Source organism: Dipteris shenzhenensis, chromosome 16 (assembly GCF_047967505.1).
Source record: "Dipteris shenzhenensis isolate YYH24624 ecotype China chromosome 16, Dip_SZ_1.0, whole genome shotgun sequence".
In the NCBI taxonomy this organism is placed as follows: domain Eukaryota; kingdom Viridiplantae; phylum Streptophyta; class Polypodiopsida; order Gleicheniales; family Dipteridaceae; genus Dipteris; species Dipteris shenzhenensis.
The window spans coordinates 6108478-6127812 of NC_141611.1; the positions used below are offsets into that span (position 1 = coordinate 6108478).

At 43.1% G+C, this 19335-nt stretch overlaps 1 protein-coding gene across 1 annotated transcript in view; it reads right to left on the reverse strand.

The window, feature by feature from the left end:
* The window catches only part of LOC147892463 (GTP-binding protein, HflX), a 115435-nt gene that overhangs the window by 49827 nt on the left and 46273 nt on the right, over positions 1-19335 (reverse strand). Inside the window, exons 3-4 of the mRNA XM_087387662.1 lie at positions 8559-8675; positions 504-618 (exon numbers count right to left, since the gene is read on the reverse strand). Of these exons, the coding sequence (XP_087243788.1) occupies positions 504-618; positions 8559-8675 (232 nt within the window). The remainder of the gene's footprint in view (positions 1-503; positions 619-8558; positions 8676-19335) is intronic.

Sequence of the window (19335 nt, forward strand, 5' to 3'; positions counted from 1 at the left end):
GCAATCTAACACCACCTCCACACTGCCACACTGCATAGAGATAACAGATATAGCTGCAACGTTGTGGGAATATAGATTGTCAAAAAGGAAATTTAAAGTGTTTGCTTTAGGCATTCAAGCAGTGGTTTCTGAATGTATTCCTTGCTCCAAGTCAAGCAATCTGCCTTTGAACTCATGTTTTCAAAGGAATTTATTTAAGCACACTTCAATGCAACCCACGTGCTATACATATTATCAAAGAAAAGATTGAAATCATGTTCCATATTAGAAACTGAAAGACAAAAGGATATCTATATACAAATGAATGTATTCATGGGAACAAACAAGGACACATTGCTTTATTTTAGAGTAAATATTTAAGGATGCCTATGAAGCCACATCTCAGGGAAATTTCAAGTGATTCATTGGAAGGGATGATCGGGTTCATTCCCAAAAAAGTATCCTAGCTTTCCTATCCTGCAAGTGAGGATTTTAGAGTAAGACGAAGATGTCCAAAAAGAAACCTGTAAAGTTGCCTCCCGAGTTGCAGCTCGTTGGCTGAATATGTCTAGTATTAATGCTGTCCGATCACACACCCGAACTTCATTCCCAAGTGCCTTCTCCAAATTTCTGAGCTGCCTGAGATAAGTATTGGAGAGCAACATCAGAACAACAATTACAAGCCTGAATCAAAGCAATATCAACAACAAACCAGAAAAAAACATGTATGCAGAGCCAAAAATCGGATTCAATTACTACTGCATATTTCTTCTCACGAGAGGTGACATCTAACTCTGAAGAAACGAGTTTGATCATTCTATATTCAATTACTACTGCATATTTCTTCTCACGAGAGGTGACATCTAACCCTGAAGAAAATTAGGTGTCTGTCTTGCAATCCATTTTCCAGGCCAAAATGATAGTTTGATTCTCAATTAGCTATGTAAATAATAACTAAGCTCAGTAGAATCTCCTGTTCAGAACACTGACTGCTCTTGTAAAGTTAGGTGTAAGCCATGCGGTCCATTAATGTTATTTTGGTGTTTTAAAATCACATCCTTTAAAGGTAGAACAACTAGCATACATCTTAGCAGCAAAATTAACTTTTTCTACAGGAGACTGCATACAAACTTTTTTGCAGGTTTTGCAGGTGAAAAAAAGATTACGAACTTGTGCTGCAAAGAAGACCAGGTAGTCTTCTCCAAAGATCTGCTTTGACAAACTGAAGGTGGTGGCTTTGAGAAAAGAAGGTATACCTAGATGAATCCAGGAACTTCCCAAACTCATCCTCTAAAAACACAACATAGTGCAGTTTCAATCTCATGATAGTCACTCACAAGGATGAAAACCATAAACTCCACACGCATAGCAAGGACTAGCTACTATGACATCCCCACTGACGTCATCAGCGCCCAACAGTGGGTGTAGAACATAGTATAAAAATATGCTCTCACACATACACATCCACACACCCACACATACTTGAGCATCTATTTATACAAAGTCTTCGTATTGAGTTTCTGTTGGCACTCCGGAGGTGAAGGGCAGATTCAACCATGACGAAGGCTAGCACTAAAGGAGAAGGCTAATCAAAAAGTAGTCCAAAATCTCTTCATTCAAGCTACAACTGCTTGTGAAGTCTAAACAATTTCATTTTAGTCTCTCCCAAATGAGCATCTAAATCTAGCTGATAGGGCAACGCACCATTTAAGATAGAAAGAATTATCGCAACAACCAGCAGGCCGCAACATGGATGAAAACTTCACAAGGTGAGATTTGCATGTCCGCTAATACAGCAGAAGAATATACCTAGATGAATCCAGGAACATTTAGGTAGCTTCAATTCAAGCAACTATGCTATAATAAAGTGAAGGTTTGCAAAGAGTGCAAATGACTTTTTTGATGAAATTTACAAGGAATCTACATAGGCGTTCATGGCATCTCATATGTCTAGATCTATCCCTAACTTTGGTAAGAAGACGATGTTGGATGGGACTTAGTATCCTACCTGGAAGATAAACTAACAGAATCACATGATGGCAAGAGCCTTGTAGGAGACTATTAATGTTGAGCCAAGCCCCAGGATAGGTCATCAATTGTGTAGGTCCAACGCAAGTCAAAGATTGGATGCCATGGACAATACCACTGTAAATTCAATTATGCAAGCTAGTGTTCATTGAGAGAGAGTCTGTATCAACCTTTTGGCCAACCGCTGCCAGTTGATCTTTTGACACCAATCAATTGCAGCTTCAATGAGCTGGTGAGTCCCTGACAGCTAGAGAAAGATTAAAGTCTCTCACCTTTGAGGAGGTTTTCCCTCTATTACACCAACAGGAAGCGAGGTTGAAGTTGTAGGACAAAGGAGAGGACAAGAAAACATTATTACTTCCAGCAACGGAAAGGGTAAAGTCAAGCCTGGTCAGGGTAAGCCAATAGATTCCCTTCAAACAATGAGAGCAAGAAAAAGAAAAAATGTGATTACTTTGATACGCCTAGACATCTTGTGCAAGTCTCCAAGAAGAAGAAGACGGATCAAAAAAAGGAGGCGGCCAGGCAAGAAGAGGCAGGACCAAAGAAATCAAACAACAAGATGTTCTTGGTGGTTACACCTAGGAGCTCCGAGACAGGATTCCTTGATCTAGCTCTAATTGTGAACATGTTTGATATAGAGCAGTGGACACAATATCCAAATACTTCTTTTGTGAAGGTGAAGGACAACACCAATTGCTCAGATCACGCTGAGAACTACTATCACGAAGGAGGATGACGATGAGAAAGGCCAACTCCAAACGGATTGAGAGAGTTTGACACACAAATGGATATGAGGATCCACAGACTCAACATCTTGCTAGTCTAGTGGGTACTTCAAGGATGTAGGCAATTTGTTGTGATGGCAAACAAAACGGTGGACCATGGTAAGTTTTCTCTCTTTTCATTGATGTTGGTTTCAATTGCATGCTTTGGTCACAGTGTCTGTCCACGTGGAGGATAGAAACCTTTCAAACATATGAGAGGGGGAATTGCCTTTCTGTCTACCGAAGAAGCATTTGGAGTTGCCTACTTGTCTACCGAAGGTGCATAAACTTGGTGGGGATGGCGATGCTAACAAATGCATGTGACAGGGAGGGGGAGGATTTTCCAAGGGAGATCAAGCCTATGGTGCTAGATAGAGAACACGAGGGATTACAAGTGATCTAGGCAAGTGAAGATTCAGACCTAAGTAGAGCTTGGGATTGGAGGCGGCTAGGTGGTGAGGATCTATGAGCAATAGCCACACACATCTCACTATACAAATTTGGAGGATCAAAATTGCAAATGCGGCTTAAGGTGGAACATGTTGAAACAAAACCATTATATCTCTGTGAAACAAACCGTATCAGCCTACAAGAGGCCATGGAAGATCACTATTGAGAGGGAGACAGGGAAAGAGAGACAGAGAGAGAGAGTTTATTAACGCCTACGAAAGACCAAAGGGTCTGTGAGACTAAAAAGAAACCTAGATACAATGACACCTAAGGGTCGAGGCCCAGGGCCACTAAAATTGACACCCCTATCCAAGGCTGATCTGTCATCACGAGAAATAAAGGTAGTACATCGTGCTATCACTGCAAGAGAAATGGGGAAAGTGAAACCACGGACAATCCCCTAGTTGTCCATCAATCGATCACTTGGCCAGAGTTGCTAGACCTGTGTGTGTTGTCTATGGGACCAAAACGATTGGACAACTAAGAAGAGCACTCTAGTTCTCTCTCTCTCTCCACATTGAAGAGAGAGGATATGTCTGTGGTCCTCATGTGAGTGTCAACTTGGGGTCAGATTTGGCGAGCGGTATCCTCTGACTCTCTCCTGCATCTAATCCCATGTTGTCCCTGGCTCGGGTCACCGAAGAAAAAATCCATGATCGTGCTCTAGCTAGGCTAGGTCAGTTTTTCATGTGCTCGTATGAGCTGATCTTTGTGTCTTGTGTCTCTAGGCCTCAAGAAGAAAAACAGCCACCCGCCGTTGATCTAGATGTGCCACGAACTCTCTGAATGGGTAGAATGCAAAAGGCCGAGGCCTCCTATAATATAAGTATTGGTTTTGTTGACTTGTTATTTGGTTTCTTTACAACATTGAATTTATTCATGCACGATAGCTCAGTAGCACCACGTCAGCATCCAAGAGATATCCCAGACAGCGAGCAAGGGGGAACGAGCAAAGGGAAACATAATTGACCTCACGCATTCTAACCTCTCAAATGCAAAACAAGACCACCACAAATGGATTTTAACCTCAACATGTATCAATTCGCTCGGCATGGAAGTGTGACTAGCTGGGCCCCTAGTCATTGGCACGCATACACCCATTGTTGAGGTGCTAGTAATAATGAGTGTATAAGATAACCCACCAATATCCCTAAAATGTGTAGCAGGTTGAGGGGCATTTTGGTCTTGCTGGATCAGGCGAAATCTTTTTGCAAGCTTTTTGTCACGAGCTATTTTGAGAGCTAAACAAATTCTATGAGCTTTTTGTAGAGCCCCCCTCACACAATCTTTAATCGTCCCCCCCCGCAAACACACTATGACTCTTTTTAGGCGTGGAAAGAATATCTCAACTCTAAAGAGACCAAGAATCCTATATTAAATGAAGGAAAAGTTTTCATGAACTTTTTGGCATTGTAAAAAGTGTGCAAACAGTTTTCATGCACATTTATACCGAGGTCTCTAGCCATATCTATGGATCACGTGAAGACATTAAATTTATCTACATACCTTTATGTGTATATATAAGTTTTGCCATATGCCACGTTTGAGATATTTCAATCCCTTTCAGCAAAAAATAAACTTTTAATACATACACAATTTGTACTTTTTGTCACTGGAAATGAGCTCAGAAGGCCCTAAAATCCTAGAAACAACTATAAGCGCGCGTACCTTTTGATGCGTTAAAAAAAAACCCATTTGGAAAAAAAGTACATCCAGCAGGGCCCCAAAGAAGTCCATGCCGATCTTGCTAGATCAGGGGAAATCTTTTTGCAAGCTTTTGGCCACAAGCTTTTGCGAGAGTTAAACACAACCTATGAGCTTTTTTTAGAGCCCACCCCACACAATCTTTAAACCAGCCCCCAACACACACACACATGCACTATGACTCTTTTTAGGTGTGGGCAAAAATATCTCAACTCTAAAGAGACCAAGAATCCTACATTAAATGAAGGAAAAGTTTTCATAAACTTTTTGGCATCCTCAAAAGTTTGCAAACATTTTTCAATGCACACTTACACTTAGGTCTTAGCCATATCTATGGATTACACGAAGACATTACATTTATCTACATAAATTCTAGATGCCTTTATGTGCATATATCAATTCCTCCATATACCACATTTGAGATCTTTCAATCCCTTTCAACAAAAACCAAACTTTTGATACATACATAATTTGTACTTTTTTGACACCGGAAATAAGCTCAGAAGGCCCCGAAAGGATGTACTTTCTTCCAGATGGGTTTTTAAAAAATGCATCAGAAGGTATTGCTTTTTACAGTCGTTTCTAGGGTTTCAGGGCCTTCGGAGCTCATTTCCAATGCAACTTATGTATGTATCAAAAGTTTTGAATTTTTTTCAAAGAGATTAGAGCTTCCAATGGTTTTATGTGATGATTACTAGATATTTACTCATTTTTGTAATAATTTCTTATTCAAACATTGATGGATTCATTAGAGGCATCAAGGTCACTAAAGACATCATTTCATTAAGAGAGCTCATCCATGGCCTTCATTATCGTATATGTTGATGATGATGTGATCATGCTCATACTGGATTAAGGGTGTGCCAAATCCTTGATCATGCCAAATACTAGATTAAGAATTTTGTTGCTAATTTATACCTTATTCCTTGATTATAAAAGCATTATAGACTACTTAGGAGTGATAGTAATGGTCATGGTGCATTGAGATTTAAGTACAACAAGAACACGTCAACATTATCAAATTTTCTTTAAACATACCAATAAAGTATCTCCAAGATTTGTACGTGTGGGAGGGGGATATAAAAAAGCTCACAGATTTATTGCCTTCTTTGACAATCTTACAACAAAAACCTCATCGAAAAATCACTCCCTCCTAGATTGGGATTGAAGATTATAGTTACGGTTCTATTAGGGCCCTAGTTTGCCCTCCTTGATTGCTCTGAGGATGCACATGAGTAGAATCCAATGGCTCTCCTTCCTCCTATGGTTGACTTCACCCCAAAGACTACAACAATATGTAGAAGGGTACCCCCAAAAGACTACAACAAGTGACCACCCGAAAGACTACATCAAGTTGTAGAGGGGTACCCCAAAACTCTACTAGCAAAACATGGTGTGGGACCGATGGCTTGCTACAGATCTTCCAAGCAAGAAGCGAAATCTATAGTCTCTTTTGCAGGACCAGTCTGCCTTTGATAGATCTGTCTCCCATAAGGGACTACCATACATCCAATGGGACAAACAAGTGGGTCGAAAAGAAGATACTTGGTTTCTGGGGCCCTAGAAATGGGATTGAAAGCACTATGCCCGAGCCTGGCCAGTGTGGCATACCCTCTATTGAAACAAGTCTGCATGACTAGTCTCATCATGAAGATCGGGCCTGAGAAAAGAACCCTCAAGTACATATAGAATGCAAAATCTCCACAAATGTGTGGTTGTCGAAGACCTTTTGAAGATCATGACCTTGGTTTTACCAAGGTTGAACTTCAAATCATGTGTCTCACAGGAAGTCTAGAGTGCATTCAAGTGCTGATGGAGACCCTGGGTTGATGAGGAGAGCGAAGCCACATCAATTGTGTATAGTAGAGTCTGGATTAAGGAGCACGCTAAGGGTGAGTCTGCTTCTCTAATGTCATGATGGAGAACTCAAGCTCGTCAATGTATAGGCCAAACAAGGTCAATGATGAAAGAAAACACCCAATCACGCTCATGGTCTCCGCTCATATCGTGTCTGAATTGCTCAAATAATGTCTTGACTATACCCTAGATCAAGTAGTCGTCTAAATAGTCATGCTCGTGGCACTCTACAAAAGACTTTGAAGAAATCCACAAAGCAACAATAAACTCTTTGCTTCCATCCTTGAGCCTCCTCAATGACAACTCTCAATGTGAAAATGTGATCCACCGTAGCAAGATCTGCCTAGAAACCTACCTGTCCCATAGCTTTGAATTCCTCACACTCCGCAAACTCCCTAACCTAAGTGTCAAGTGTCCATGCATAGATCTATGACATATCATGCCCAATCATGATGGCCCTAAAATTTTTCGGGCTCATGGGATCTCTTGCCTCATGGATCGCAACAATGGTGTTACAGGTCTAGGTATAAGGAGAGCAAACCACTTCATTGAATAGCTTTCTCAAGATCTGGGCTAAGGTACTAAGCCCATGTGCAATGTACTCAGTACATAGCCCCTCATATCTTTGGCTTGGCCATTGTGTAGCTTGAAAGATATTTATTAACATCTATGGACGGCCAAGATGGCCTATGAGACAAAAAAGCTGAGTACCCCATCACAGAAAAACACCTGATATAGGGGGAACTAAGATGTCCTCCCACTCCTCTATATGTAATGTAATAAAGAACTGAAAGGCAAGCTGGGAGCTCATTGCCATGTGCTAGGGTCTCATCAAGAGCATCAATGTCTCCTAAGCATGTGAGAAATGCGCCTCTGGTGTCCTCTACTCTTCGTGAGATGAACCCACGGCGGCTGGTATGAGGCGCATGGTGTAGTAATGCTACAATGACTATACCCGTATGTCGTGCCTATAGCCCATCTCTACTAGCTTGCCACCCTTGTATGGTGGGCTTGAGGTCTCACATTTTATGGTGTCCGACAAGTAAGTCCTCTCCTGTATAGGAGAGATCTCTACTACTGAGGTCACTGGTCAACAAAGGACCTTGTGAGCGCTCCTCTTTCTATTAACCTTATACAATAGAAGATGCTATGCACCTCTGCTCTGAATACTCAACAACTTGTGCATGTCTGTATATTATGAAGCAAACAGACCATGATATCTGCCTGTAGTCTCATAATACCTAGGGCATCATGTGCTCCTCTGCTTGGTCTCAACTCTCATTGGTGTAAGGTGGCATCCCTCACGCCCAACCTCAATCTAGAATCTACGTGTGAGAGGCAAAAATGAAGTTATTCTAGTGCTTGATAGAATCATTGGTTAGATGAAGAAATTGCTCTCTAAAGAAGCTAGGTAGCTAACATGGTTCGGTCTAGGGAATTATCAACATCGTAGTCGCAATACGTTAAATGTTTTATTTAGTAAAACAAAAGAAATACCACCGCAAACACAAGCAAACAAAGACAAAACAACACGAACACAAGGAAACAAAAACCAAAGGTTTCTTTCTTTAAGGTGTAAAAGGCAGGGGGGAAATGCGAAGCACCTAGAATGGCAGGTTGAAAACCCTCATGTAAGAATTTTGAAAGGGGCCAAAAGGAACAAAAAGGAAGGTTGACTTTTACATTTCTAATTCGTTGCCATATCTTTCATATATCATTCACAAGAAGCAAAAATCAATTTAAAGAACATTTACTATGCCTCCAGATGCTTACCCCGGGGAAAGTTCATCATCGAAAATGATTGTTTCAACATCAAGTGCACGAATAGCTGTCCGCAATTCTGAAACTTTTCCAGATCCAATATATGTTCTTGGATTTGGATGATCAAGCCTACAAGGCATATGCAAACATTTGCATTAATGACTAGTCTAAGATCCTGGATGTTAAAACACTGCTCTTGCAATTTAATTGTAAAAATTTAGTCTTCAATATGGAACAAAAGAAAATTACTAACCGACCAAAAATCCACAAAAAGTTCTTCCAAGTTGCCCTTTGCATAACCCAAGTGCTACTACTTTACAACAAAGCTTCTCTAGCATGAATTCCACACAGTTCAACAGGTTTTACAAACCATCTTCATGAAATCTTTGATTTTGAAAGCAATCATGAAATGAATATTCGATAGTTAATAAGAAAAGCCTAACCGGCAATAAAAAAAGCAAAATTTTGGTTATCATACTCAAATGTGGGTGTGCAAAGTTCCCCCTAGGGATTGATGCTTTGGGGGTGAATTGGTGGATTGGTCCAAAGAAGGGGCAAAGGACCCTTAGAATTCAAGTTCGACCATTACCTAAAAATTCAAGTTGAGCCATTGGTTAGGTCCTAAAAAATGTCCCACTAGAGGGGGCAATGGGAGCAAATGAAAAGGGGGATGCCACTTAGCATTTCCCATGCTTTGGCAAGGAATCTTGTGGAAGACCTGAAGGATTCTGACTCTTGCAGGGTAGCAACCCTAATGGGGATGCTGGGCCTATATGTAGGCTTGGCTCCAAGGCAGCAATAGCCTGTAGACAACATGAAATGTGCAGGTGCGAGCTGTCTAGACAGTTGGTGCATGCCGGAAAAGGTTGGACCGGTGTACGACTGCCACATGGCTGCTAGGCATTGTTGGTCATCCATCGTGCCTCACTAGGGAGGCCAAGGCCACAAAACAGGCATTCCAGCCTGTATATCACCTACAAAGTGAAGAGCAATACACTGTAGGCTCTGGGGAATCAAGGAACTAGAGCAAATAGTGCCTCACCATTGGATGTCACTGATGCAGCAAGGAGGACTATTTGCAAGTCATCGCTACGCAGCCTACTGCAGCCCTAGGAGAGCACGCTGGCGGATGGTGCCATGAGGAGGTAGGAGAACAGTTTTGTAGTGACAAGGGTCCGAATTTAGGCAGCACCTTAGCTGTTAGATGGTGGCACACTTTGTACAAGGTTTTGTCCATCTTTACAACGATATACATTAACTATCTCTACTCTCATGAAGCATAGTTCAATAACTGTATGCATCTCTCTCTATAAACTTGAGTACATATTAAGGAAAGAAGTGAGATTTGAAATAGCACTGTGTGATTTCTGGAATACATTTACATATCCTTCTGCTGCGAGGAGTGTTGGCTGTAGAAAGCAACCTTCAATTGTGTTTTTCTAACACAATCTTTAGATGGGCTTTGAACAATAAAGACACTTTTTTCAATTAAAATGCTGGAAAAGAGTACAATGTATATGACTGATGATGGAACTGGCTTATTGGCTTAGTTCTATCCATGTATTTTCTACAGGGTTGTATCCTCCAAGTGCTCTGAATAATGTATAAACTAGGTATTGTATATGCTTCTACTCCATGGGTTTGTGCCCTTCTAGATGGTTTGATGTAACATCTCGACATGGCACACATTATTCATCGTTTGAAAGCTATCAACTGGCACAATTTAAACTGTGTTACTCGTCATCTAAGAATGAATGGTGAAGAATATTACGACATTTCACAAGCTCAATCATGCATGACAAGTGGATTGAACTATTCCTCACACCAGGACCGTGGTCGTACTAATTTAAGAGTAGTAAGCCTTGGTGAGCTCTTGAATGTTAAAGCTAAAGGTCCTAAATTGAGGCAATGCACATTAGGTACGAATAAGTCTGGCATGGCTAATTTTTGAATTTTCATGTTCTATACTCGTGTTTTTTTGGAAAACCTATGATCACTAATTGTACGTGAACACGAGCTCTTTGGCCTGCAGAGGACGCTAGATATTCATTAGGGAGAAATGGGGTCTCAAAAGGGCCTCGAATTAGTCTATCCTAATTTCAAGCGATTAGAGAGCGATTTGAGGTGCACCAATGAGAGTGCTCTGAGGTGTGGGGCAATGGTATGTTAAACTTGACAAAAGCATTTATGGGTGGGGAGACCTCTAACCCATAGTTTAGACCCATGATCTTCAGTCCTAGCCCTTGATCTAATCTCCAAACCAAGGAATACCTTCAAATTCGTGGTAGAACACTCCCAACCATAAGATCAAGGTGTAGATCCAAGGGATACCATCAAAGGATAGAGGGATCAATTCTAAACCCTTGATGTGATGTGGTAGTGTGTAGTACTAGGTGCTCTAGTACTAGCTCATGGTTAAGCTTGTTCCCAAAAAACCTCTATGTGAGACTATGGATGACTGGAGGCCCATCACTTTGATGCCGGTTATATACAAACTGATTGCCAAAATGTTGGTACATCGGATAAAGGATATCCTTCATGAAGGACTTCATCCCAGGCAATATGGTTTTGTTCCTAGACGGCACATACATGACAATATCTCTAACACTATCATCCCAATGGAATATGCAAAATATTCAGATCAAGATGTGTTGGTCATGCAGGTGGATGTGGCGAAGGCATTTGATACAGTACAGTGGGATTATGTTTCTCAAATCATGTTAAAACTTGGTTTTGGGCCAAAGCTAGTTAATGTCATATATTGGCTTTACTCAGATTCCACTGCACAATGCTTTATAGGGAATCATTTGTCTGAGTCTTGGACTCTCGAACGCTCAGTTCGACAGGGATGCCCTCTCAGTGCTTTGCTTGAAGCAAGTACTCTCTCACATCAAATGGTCTCCCCATCCTGCTTCTTTAGCTTCCTCACTCAGAATGGAAAGTATTCATTGGAGTGCTGTGTTTTCCTCTCCCCTTGCTGTTCAACAACCCATCAGAGCTTACAATCTTATGAAAATGGGTATCCGGTTCATTGATGACGTGGTAGATATGCAAGGAAATATTCTCACTTTTCCAGTAGCATGTCGACAATACAATCTGGGGATGCATCATAGACCTATTTGGAAAGCTATTGCTGATCTCTTACTCCCTCTGGTTCCGATTCCGACATTGAATGTCAGAGACAGGCTTCAAGATTGGCACCTTTGGTCTTCAAATACAAGCATATCCTCAAGGCCTTTGAATTTATTGACTTCTATACAGGGTTATCGATTGATATTACCTCCTCCCTGGATTGCCCATCATGCTAATTCTCTATGGCATTTGAACAAGTCATTAGCCTGGTGGAAAGGAAGATTGCATTTGATATGGAAGTTGAAAATGCCTTTAAAGCAACGACTCTTTCTATGGCGATGTATTGTTGGTATTCTTCCAGTAGGGGTGAAATTGGCTCAAAGAAGGATAGCTTCGCCTCTTTGTCCAAGATGTCATCTTACATCTGAGAGTATTCCGCATTTACTGTGGTTTTGTTCATATTCCAGAGACCTTCTAGACATAATCTCCTATTTCTTATCTCTCAGATTCCCAGCTCACAGGTTCTACAGGTTTTTCTGGATATATGGCAAACTATCAACTTCTTTGTCACAGTATTCTCTTTTCTTCCACTGGATCAGATACTCGGCCTTATGGACCCTCTAGTTACAGCGCAATCAAGCATATCTGAATTCTCCACTTCAGCAGCCATATGAGTTTTTCCGAGCCTCATTGCGGCAGTCTTTATATGATGCCTTACATGAGGAAGATTTGGATGTTTCTTGTATTCAGCTTTTCTTTTACTGCTTTTGATGGATAGGGCTTTGGCTCTCTTTTGAGCTCTGCCCAGATGTAAATGAATGTTTCATAATATAAGTATCTTGGTTTCACCCAAAAAAAAAAGTGTGAGTGCCACGTGTCATTATGGGACTTATCTCATATCCACTTTTTTTCTAATTTGTAAGTGAGTAGCCTATAAAAGGCTTATACTTCTCATGATTATGAATAAGATAGCCTTTCATTATGTTTTCATTCATGTATCATTTCCTCACACCCTAACCTTTTCTCCCTCTCTCTCTCCACCATGTTTCTAGCATTTCTCAGCTCTTTCTGAGCTCCACATCTCTCAGCTTTGACACAGTTTTCTCAAGCTCCATATCTCTTAGTTTTCGTCCTCCCTTCTCTTCTCTCATTCATGCAGCTCAGCTACATGCCCGAGGACAGCACAAGCCTCTTCGATAGCCCTGCACAGTGGTCTACATTGATGGTGTGGGTAGCATCATGCCTTGGTCATGGTTGGGCTGTTTCTCAGGCATTCATGGGTCAGCTCACAATGCTCGAAGGGTCATCCCCGGAGTTGTATTATGTGCTCTCTGAAGGAGTGTCGTTTGTATTTCACAGTTCTCCAAGTATAAAGCAAATTCTTCCCTTTTTGGGGAAGGGGGCCCTTAGTGGATATAGGGACCCAATTTGGTGTCATCTACATTTCTCTAACCCTAAAAAACTCTCTCTCTCTCTCTTCCTCTGTGTGATGCATATGCATACGCCTTGCAATAAGTTGAAAGGTCTTGCTGCAATTATACAATCATTAACCATTGCATGTTACATAAGAGCTCCTCACTAGGAGATCATGCAGCACCTACATCGACGTGTGGGTGTTGGCTGACAATGAATTGGTGTTGGGATTATCAGAGTCACCTCCCCACTTGTGAGCCCGCAAATGAGGACATAGGGTAGGTGTCATCCTAGCAGCATGTAAGAGTCTGAGAGATTCCACATGGAGGGAGGGGAGAGAGAGAGAGAGAGAGAGAGAGAGAGAGAGAGAGAGAGAGAGATTAACGTTTGCAAGAGGCCTCGCAGGCCTATGAGATAAAGTGCGAATCCAAGAAGTACCTCATACAAGCCACTGAGGGCTGAAGCAAAGGGTTCACTAAGACCCTTGGTGAGAACTAAAATCTGAAAACTGAAAGCAAAAGCTAAAACACTAACATGCTCAGCTAGTAAACAAAGTACTAGAGTAAAGTAACAGAAGCGTGTCAAGTGCTTAGGGCTAGCACTCCTAGTACATGCTCAGGTTCCATATACCTAGGTAACCTGGTGGCACTCTGATGAAATGTGAGAAGCTCTCGTATCTGTGTCTGTTGAGCTATCTCGCGACGTGGGGGAGGGCGTGGCCTCCTCGATCTCTGGATCCAGTGGGCTACGTCAAGGGTGATGCCTCGTCTCTGGCAGTCGCCTCTGAGAAGGATGAGATAGACCGGACCTCGATCGTGCGTACTCGGGCTCGCGAGCATGCCATACTTTCTAAGTTCAAGCCCAAAGGAAAAGGGCAGCAAAAGCAACATGCCAATCAGCTCGCACATCAACATAAAGCTGATTCATGACAGCCCTCTTATAAGGCTAAAGGTAAGCCTAAGAAGAAGGGCATTTGTCACTACTGCAAGAAGCTAGGTCATTACATTGGTGAATGCTAGAAGCGCATAGCTAAAGAAAAGAAAAGGGATTTAGGTATGGCTGTCTCAGATGCATCAGCTCCTAATGCACATGATGGAGGGGATGTTACAGCCAAATTTGTGGAAGAGCACTAAGCCTTTTTGTCTTGCATTTCAGATTTTTCAGTGGATAGTCCAAATACTACAGCCACTCTTGAGGATGACCCATATGCTTTCTTGACTTGTAGTTATGACTCTTCAAAGGATGCATGCTCTCTCAATGTCAATGAGACACTAAACACTTGGTATTTTGATAGTGGTGCTTCTTAAGCACATCACTTCTAAGAGAGCCTTTTTGCATCTCTGCATCCACCACCTACTAAAAAGAAGGTGACATGTGCAAATAATTCTTCTTATTCGGTGTGTGGAGTGGGGGACATCATACTCACATCCACGGATGGCACAAATTTCAGAATTACAGATGTTCTTTATGTGCCAGGTATAAAGAAGAATTTGCTTTCAGTGTCCTCTCTCAGTAGAGGAGGATTTCAGGTCATATTTGATGATGCTAAGTGTGCAGTCCGAGACAAAGAGAATGACTATGCTTTGATGTTGTCTGGCACTTTGTATCGGGGTCTTTTTCAGCTTGGCTTTTATGAGAAAAGATCCGATCTTGCAATTTCAATGAGCACTCCCACTGCTGCGATGCAGAATGCGGAGTTATGGCATGCCAGATATGGGCACATGAGCTATGAAAGCTTGATGACACTTCAGAAGCATGCTATGGTTGATGCATTGCCTCCTGTGGAGTCACCTCCTTCTCATGCATGTGAGGGTTGCATCCTTGATAAGATGCATAGATTTCCTTTTAAGAAGGATGGTGCAATAAGAGCTACTTGTAAGTTACAATCATACACAGTGATGTCTGCGGTCCCATGAGGACACCTGCTTTTGGTGGTTATCTCTATTATGTTACATTCATAGATGACAGAGGAAACCAAGAAGGGTGTTCACGTTGCACAGGCTGGTACGGATTTCCGCAACTGTACGAATTGTTTGGAAGCTGCAGGTAAGGACCTCTGCTCTTGTACGATCAGAACGGTACGGTTGTGTACGGAATAGCCCGAACGAAACAGCTTTGTACGGATTGCTACGCTTGTGTACAGATTGCAAGTTGGCTTGTAAGGCTGGTGTATGGCTGATGTACAGTTTTGCAGCCCTGTGTACAAAATTGTCTCGGGCTATGTGCTTGGCCAAGTGGATCTTGGTTGCATAGGTAGCTGTCTGTGTTATTGCCAAGCGGTCATTGACACCTTTATCTATGACTTTGAGCACATCATTGGTTCTGTGTGCATTTGTTGGCAGAGATGGGGACTATGTGATCCAGAATGGATTACAAGTAACAGTTCCGGGTTTTTTATGCAAGTGCTTGGGATAGATTTGGATGCTTATTGTATGCTTGATGAAGGCAGAGCCCAGTAGGGCCAAGGCAAAGGGGCAAAGTAGCCGCTACCGAATGGAATGTGGAATGCTCTGAATGCAAGAGGATTTGTGACTATTCTGTAGTCCTTTTCAGGGTCTTTCAAGTAATAAGAAATAACCGAAAAGGGCGCCAAGGGGTTGGGGCTAGTCTGTGTCTTTGTTCTAGAGTAGGAGCACTCTAGCTCCCAATTTGTATTTGGAATTTTTGCTGAGTGTTGTTCACATGAAAGCATTGACTGGTTAGTTGTCTATTACCGCCCTCTTGTTGGCCTTGAGGCCGGTTTTATGGTTCCATTGCCAACCTACTATGGCAACCCATGCGCTAAGGGGGACCCATAGCATTGACTCAATTGACAAGGGTACCTTAATTTGGAAATTGGTCAACCTTGGCCTTTGGATGGAGATGGATGGTGGATGGATCAAAGGCCTAGGATTATCGAAATTATGAAAACTGGTAAAAGTTGGCAAAAGGCCAGTGTAATAAAGAGGGAGAAGTCGCCATATGCTCTGAACCATTGGATCTTGAACAAATCTATGGTACAGATGAAAGGATTAAATCAAGGGCTGAAATTTAGGTGCATATCGGAGGTGTAGATGAAGGGAAGGTAAGTGATGGAGGATTCAATCAAGGTTGAGGGCGCATATTCGACGGCCCGGATGCAAGCACCTTGTGCATGCATCTCCACCCTTGGATCTATTTCTTGATGGATGGCTGAAAAATGACCCACCTTCTCTTTTGATCTCATCCATTAGATCCTTTGGCTATGATATCTCCAACACCCCCCTTCAGAGCAAAGAGTGTGAGACCCAACACGCAAGAGTAGACCGATACCCCCTCCACCGCAATACCGCAAAGAGCAAGTCCAACTATCCTACACCTCCCGTGTGATAGTGACTTCTCAGTCAACTTGCGACCAGCAAGGGCAAACCATCACTCATCATCCCCCCTTACTCTGAAATGGGTGGTCAATACCATTACCAAAGTAAAAGACAATACATTAATTTTTGGGAGACAACCCAGAGCAGAGTACCTCTTATTGACTCCAAATACATTCAATTTAGAGGGACAACTCAAGGCTGAGAACCTTTATGTGGCTCAACACAAACACACATAGCATAGGGGCCTAGAAAGCCCAACCCTGGTCAAAAGGATCCTCGTCATTAAGAGAGAGGCCATGAACACTGTTGTAGCTGCTAGCAGACAAGAGGCTAAGAAAGAAAAGGAGAAAGCTACCCACAAAGCCCAAAATTATGCTACAAAAATAGCAAGGAATTGAGACAAAGAAGAGCATGAGTCATAGGAAACCTAAGAGGAAAAAAAACAAGTATCCAACAAGCGGCTTGGAAGCACAATGTCAAGCAATATGCGAGGCCCCTAGCAAAAGCAAATCGTAGAACTATGAGAGAAAAGAAATGGCATAGGTCCCCCCCAAAGGAGGAACCCATTAAATTGGGTCCCAATGGTTGACTGACACCCCCACCAAGGACCCCACAATAGGTCACATATAAAGCATATCAGGTTGGAAGTGGTAGAGCACAATTAAGGAGTCATCTCCCCCATCTCCTTATCAATCTCGCTCTAGTGGGGAGAGAGAGGGAGAAAAGGTTAGGGTGTGAGGAAATGATACATGAATGAAAACATCATGAAAGGCTATCTTATTCATAATCATGAGAAGCACAAGCCTTTTATAGGCCACTCACTCACACACTAGCACCTAGTGGATATAGGATAAATCATAAGTCCCATAATGACACGTGGCACTCACACATGAACTAGTACTACACACTAACACATCACATCACCACACTCTTTGGCTATGATATCTCCAACAAGAAAAGAGCTAAGAAAGAGCTGAAAGTTGGAAAAGGAAAGCTGCTGAAACAGAACCCCAAACCTCTACTCCGAACCAGACTTTGGTGCTATGTGGACACCCTCTTTCAATCGCACTAGAGACTGCCAGAACCGCTGCTGTCCTGCAGGGACTTTTGGAAGGGCTAGAGGCTTCTCCTGGGCTGGAGAGGAAGGCTGAACTGTGGAGCAACTGAATGAGGAATGAGGGCTGCAAAACCCCCTTTAAATAGGGGGCTGGAAGGCCCTGGTTGACTGGCCCAACCAGCTCAAATCAGCCGACCAGCCAGTTGGCTGGTTGGCTGGTTGATTGGCCTTAAAAGCCAGCCCTCAAGGCTCCCTACGGAGGGGAAAAGGGAAGCCTATAAAAGGTTCCCTCCCCAGGCCTTTTTCCTTTGCTTAGAGCTGCCTCAGGGGGCCATTCTGGGGCTCCTACTTGTGAGAAGTGCAGCAGATCTGAACAGAAATGGAGATAGATATATATATATATATATATATATATAGAGAGAGAGAGAGAGAGAGAGCAAAGCACACACAAACCAGAACTGGAGAGGAGAGAAAGAAACAAGAGAAACTGCAAGGGATCTCAGGACAAAACCCCTGCTGGGGGAAAACCTCTGCTCAACACTGCACAAAAGGTGCTCTAGGAGATACACAACAAGTGTGGGGGAGGGGGTTATATATACGCTGCCATCTGCCCCTAGTCAGCTGGTACATTTGGCCAACCAGCGGGCTTAGGGTAGGCCGACCCACCACCTCCTAGGGCAGACACCCTCTGCTACATATAGGGTCTGCATAGCAGCAATACAAGGGGCTGTGCCCCTGGCTCTAGAGCCGACTAGGCTGCTCCCTCTTGCCGACCCTCTCCTGCCCTACAAGAGGGCTGCTGCACAGCCTATAGGGGCCGACCACCATGCCCCACACTGCCCGACCAGCAGGCCTAGGTGGCCGACCCACAGGTTGGCCCCCCTCTGCCCATATAGGGGCTGATAGGGGTGGGGCTACAGAAGCAAGAGATGGCCACACAGGCCAGCACAAAGTGCCTCAATACGAGCTGCCATGCCGCAGCAAACAGGCCTACAAAGGCCCTGAACAATGCCGTGAACCTCATTGGAACATCCGCCTGCCCTGAACCACCGTCTACCCTCAGGTGGGACAACCACAATGGGCACATCTGCCCTTAGCCCTACACTAGGCTAACCTCAGGTGTGTGGGCACACCCACAAGCAAGGCCCTCACTCTCTACCTAACCTACCCATCTGACATCAGGAGATGTTGACCTCCAACACTACCTTGGTTGCTCCTTCCTTCTTCACTTAGTCCAGCCCTTGTAGGGCCTTCCGGACTCCTACCCTAGGCTGACCTAGACCTAGCTAAACCCTAAGATGGAAACACTAGTTCTCAGAATGGAATCACCTATATTAGGTATCTACTAGCACTTGTTGATGTAGCCAGGTGTCACCTTGCACCCAAGTGCAGGGGTGCATGTGACATCTTAGGACCAAGCCGAAAACGTCCTAGATCATTTGTTTTTGAACCCACCGCTCCTGCTCCTCTAGGTCTAGTCCCATGCAAACAAGTCATCCTAATATGCAGGTACAATCCAAGTAACAACAAAGGTCCACGGGACCACCGTTCTTGATCACAAAGCCGCCAGCATTCTCAAGCAATCCTGGCACAACCATCAAGTGTCCCCCTCAAAATCTAAGAGCAGCCAGGAACCTGCCAAGCACCATGCTCTCAAGGTCTTTTTCAACCCGTCTTTACTCTAGCAATATCCACAATCAAGTAACCCACCTGAACAAAGAACTCCAAGTGACTATTGCACTTAGATCTCCAAGGCCAAGTGTCTTTCCAGAAATCCTGGACCATGAGCTGCGGATGAGCTCTTACGTGAGTTACCCTCCAACAACAACATACTCTTTGACCTATAGATGACGAGATGAAGGCTTCAACAAGTTCACCATGGTTCACTTCCTATAAAACCTGCAACTAG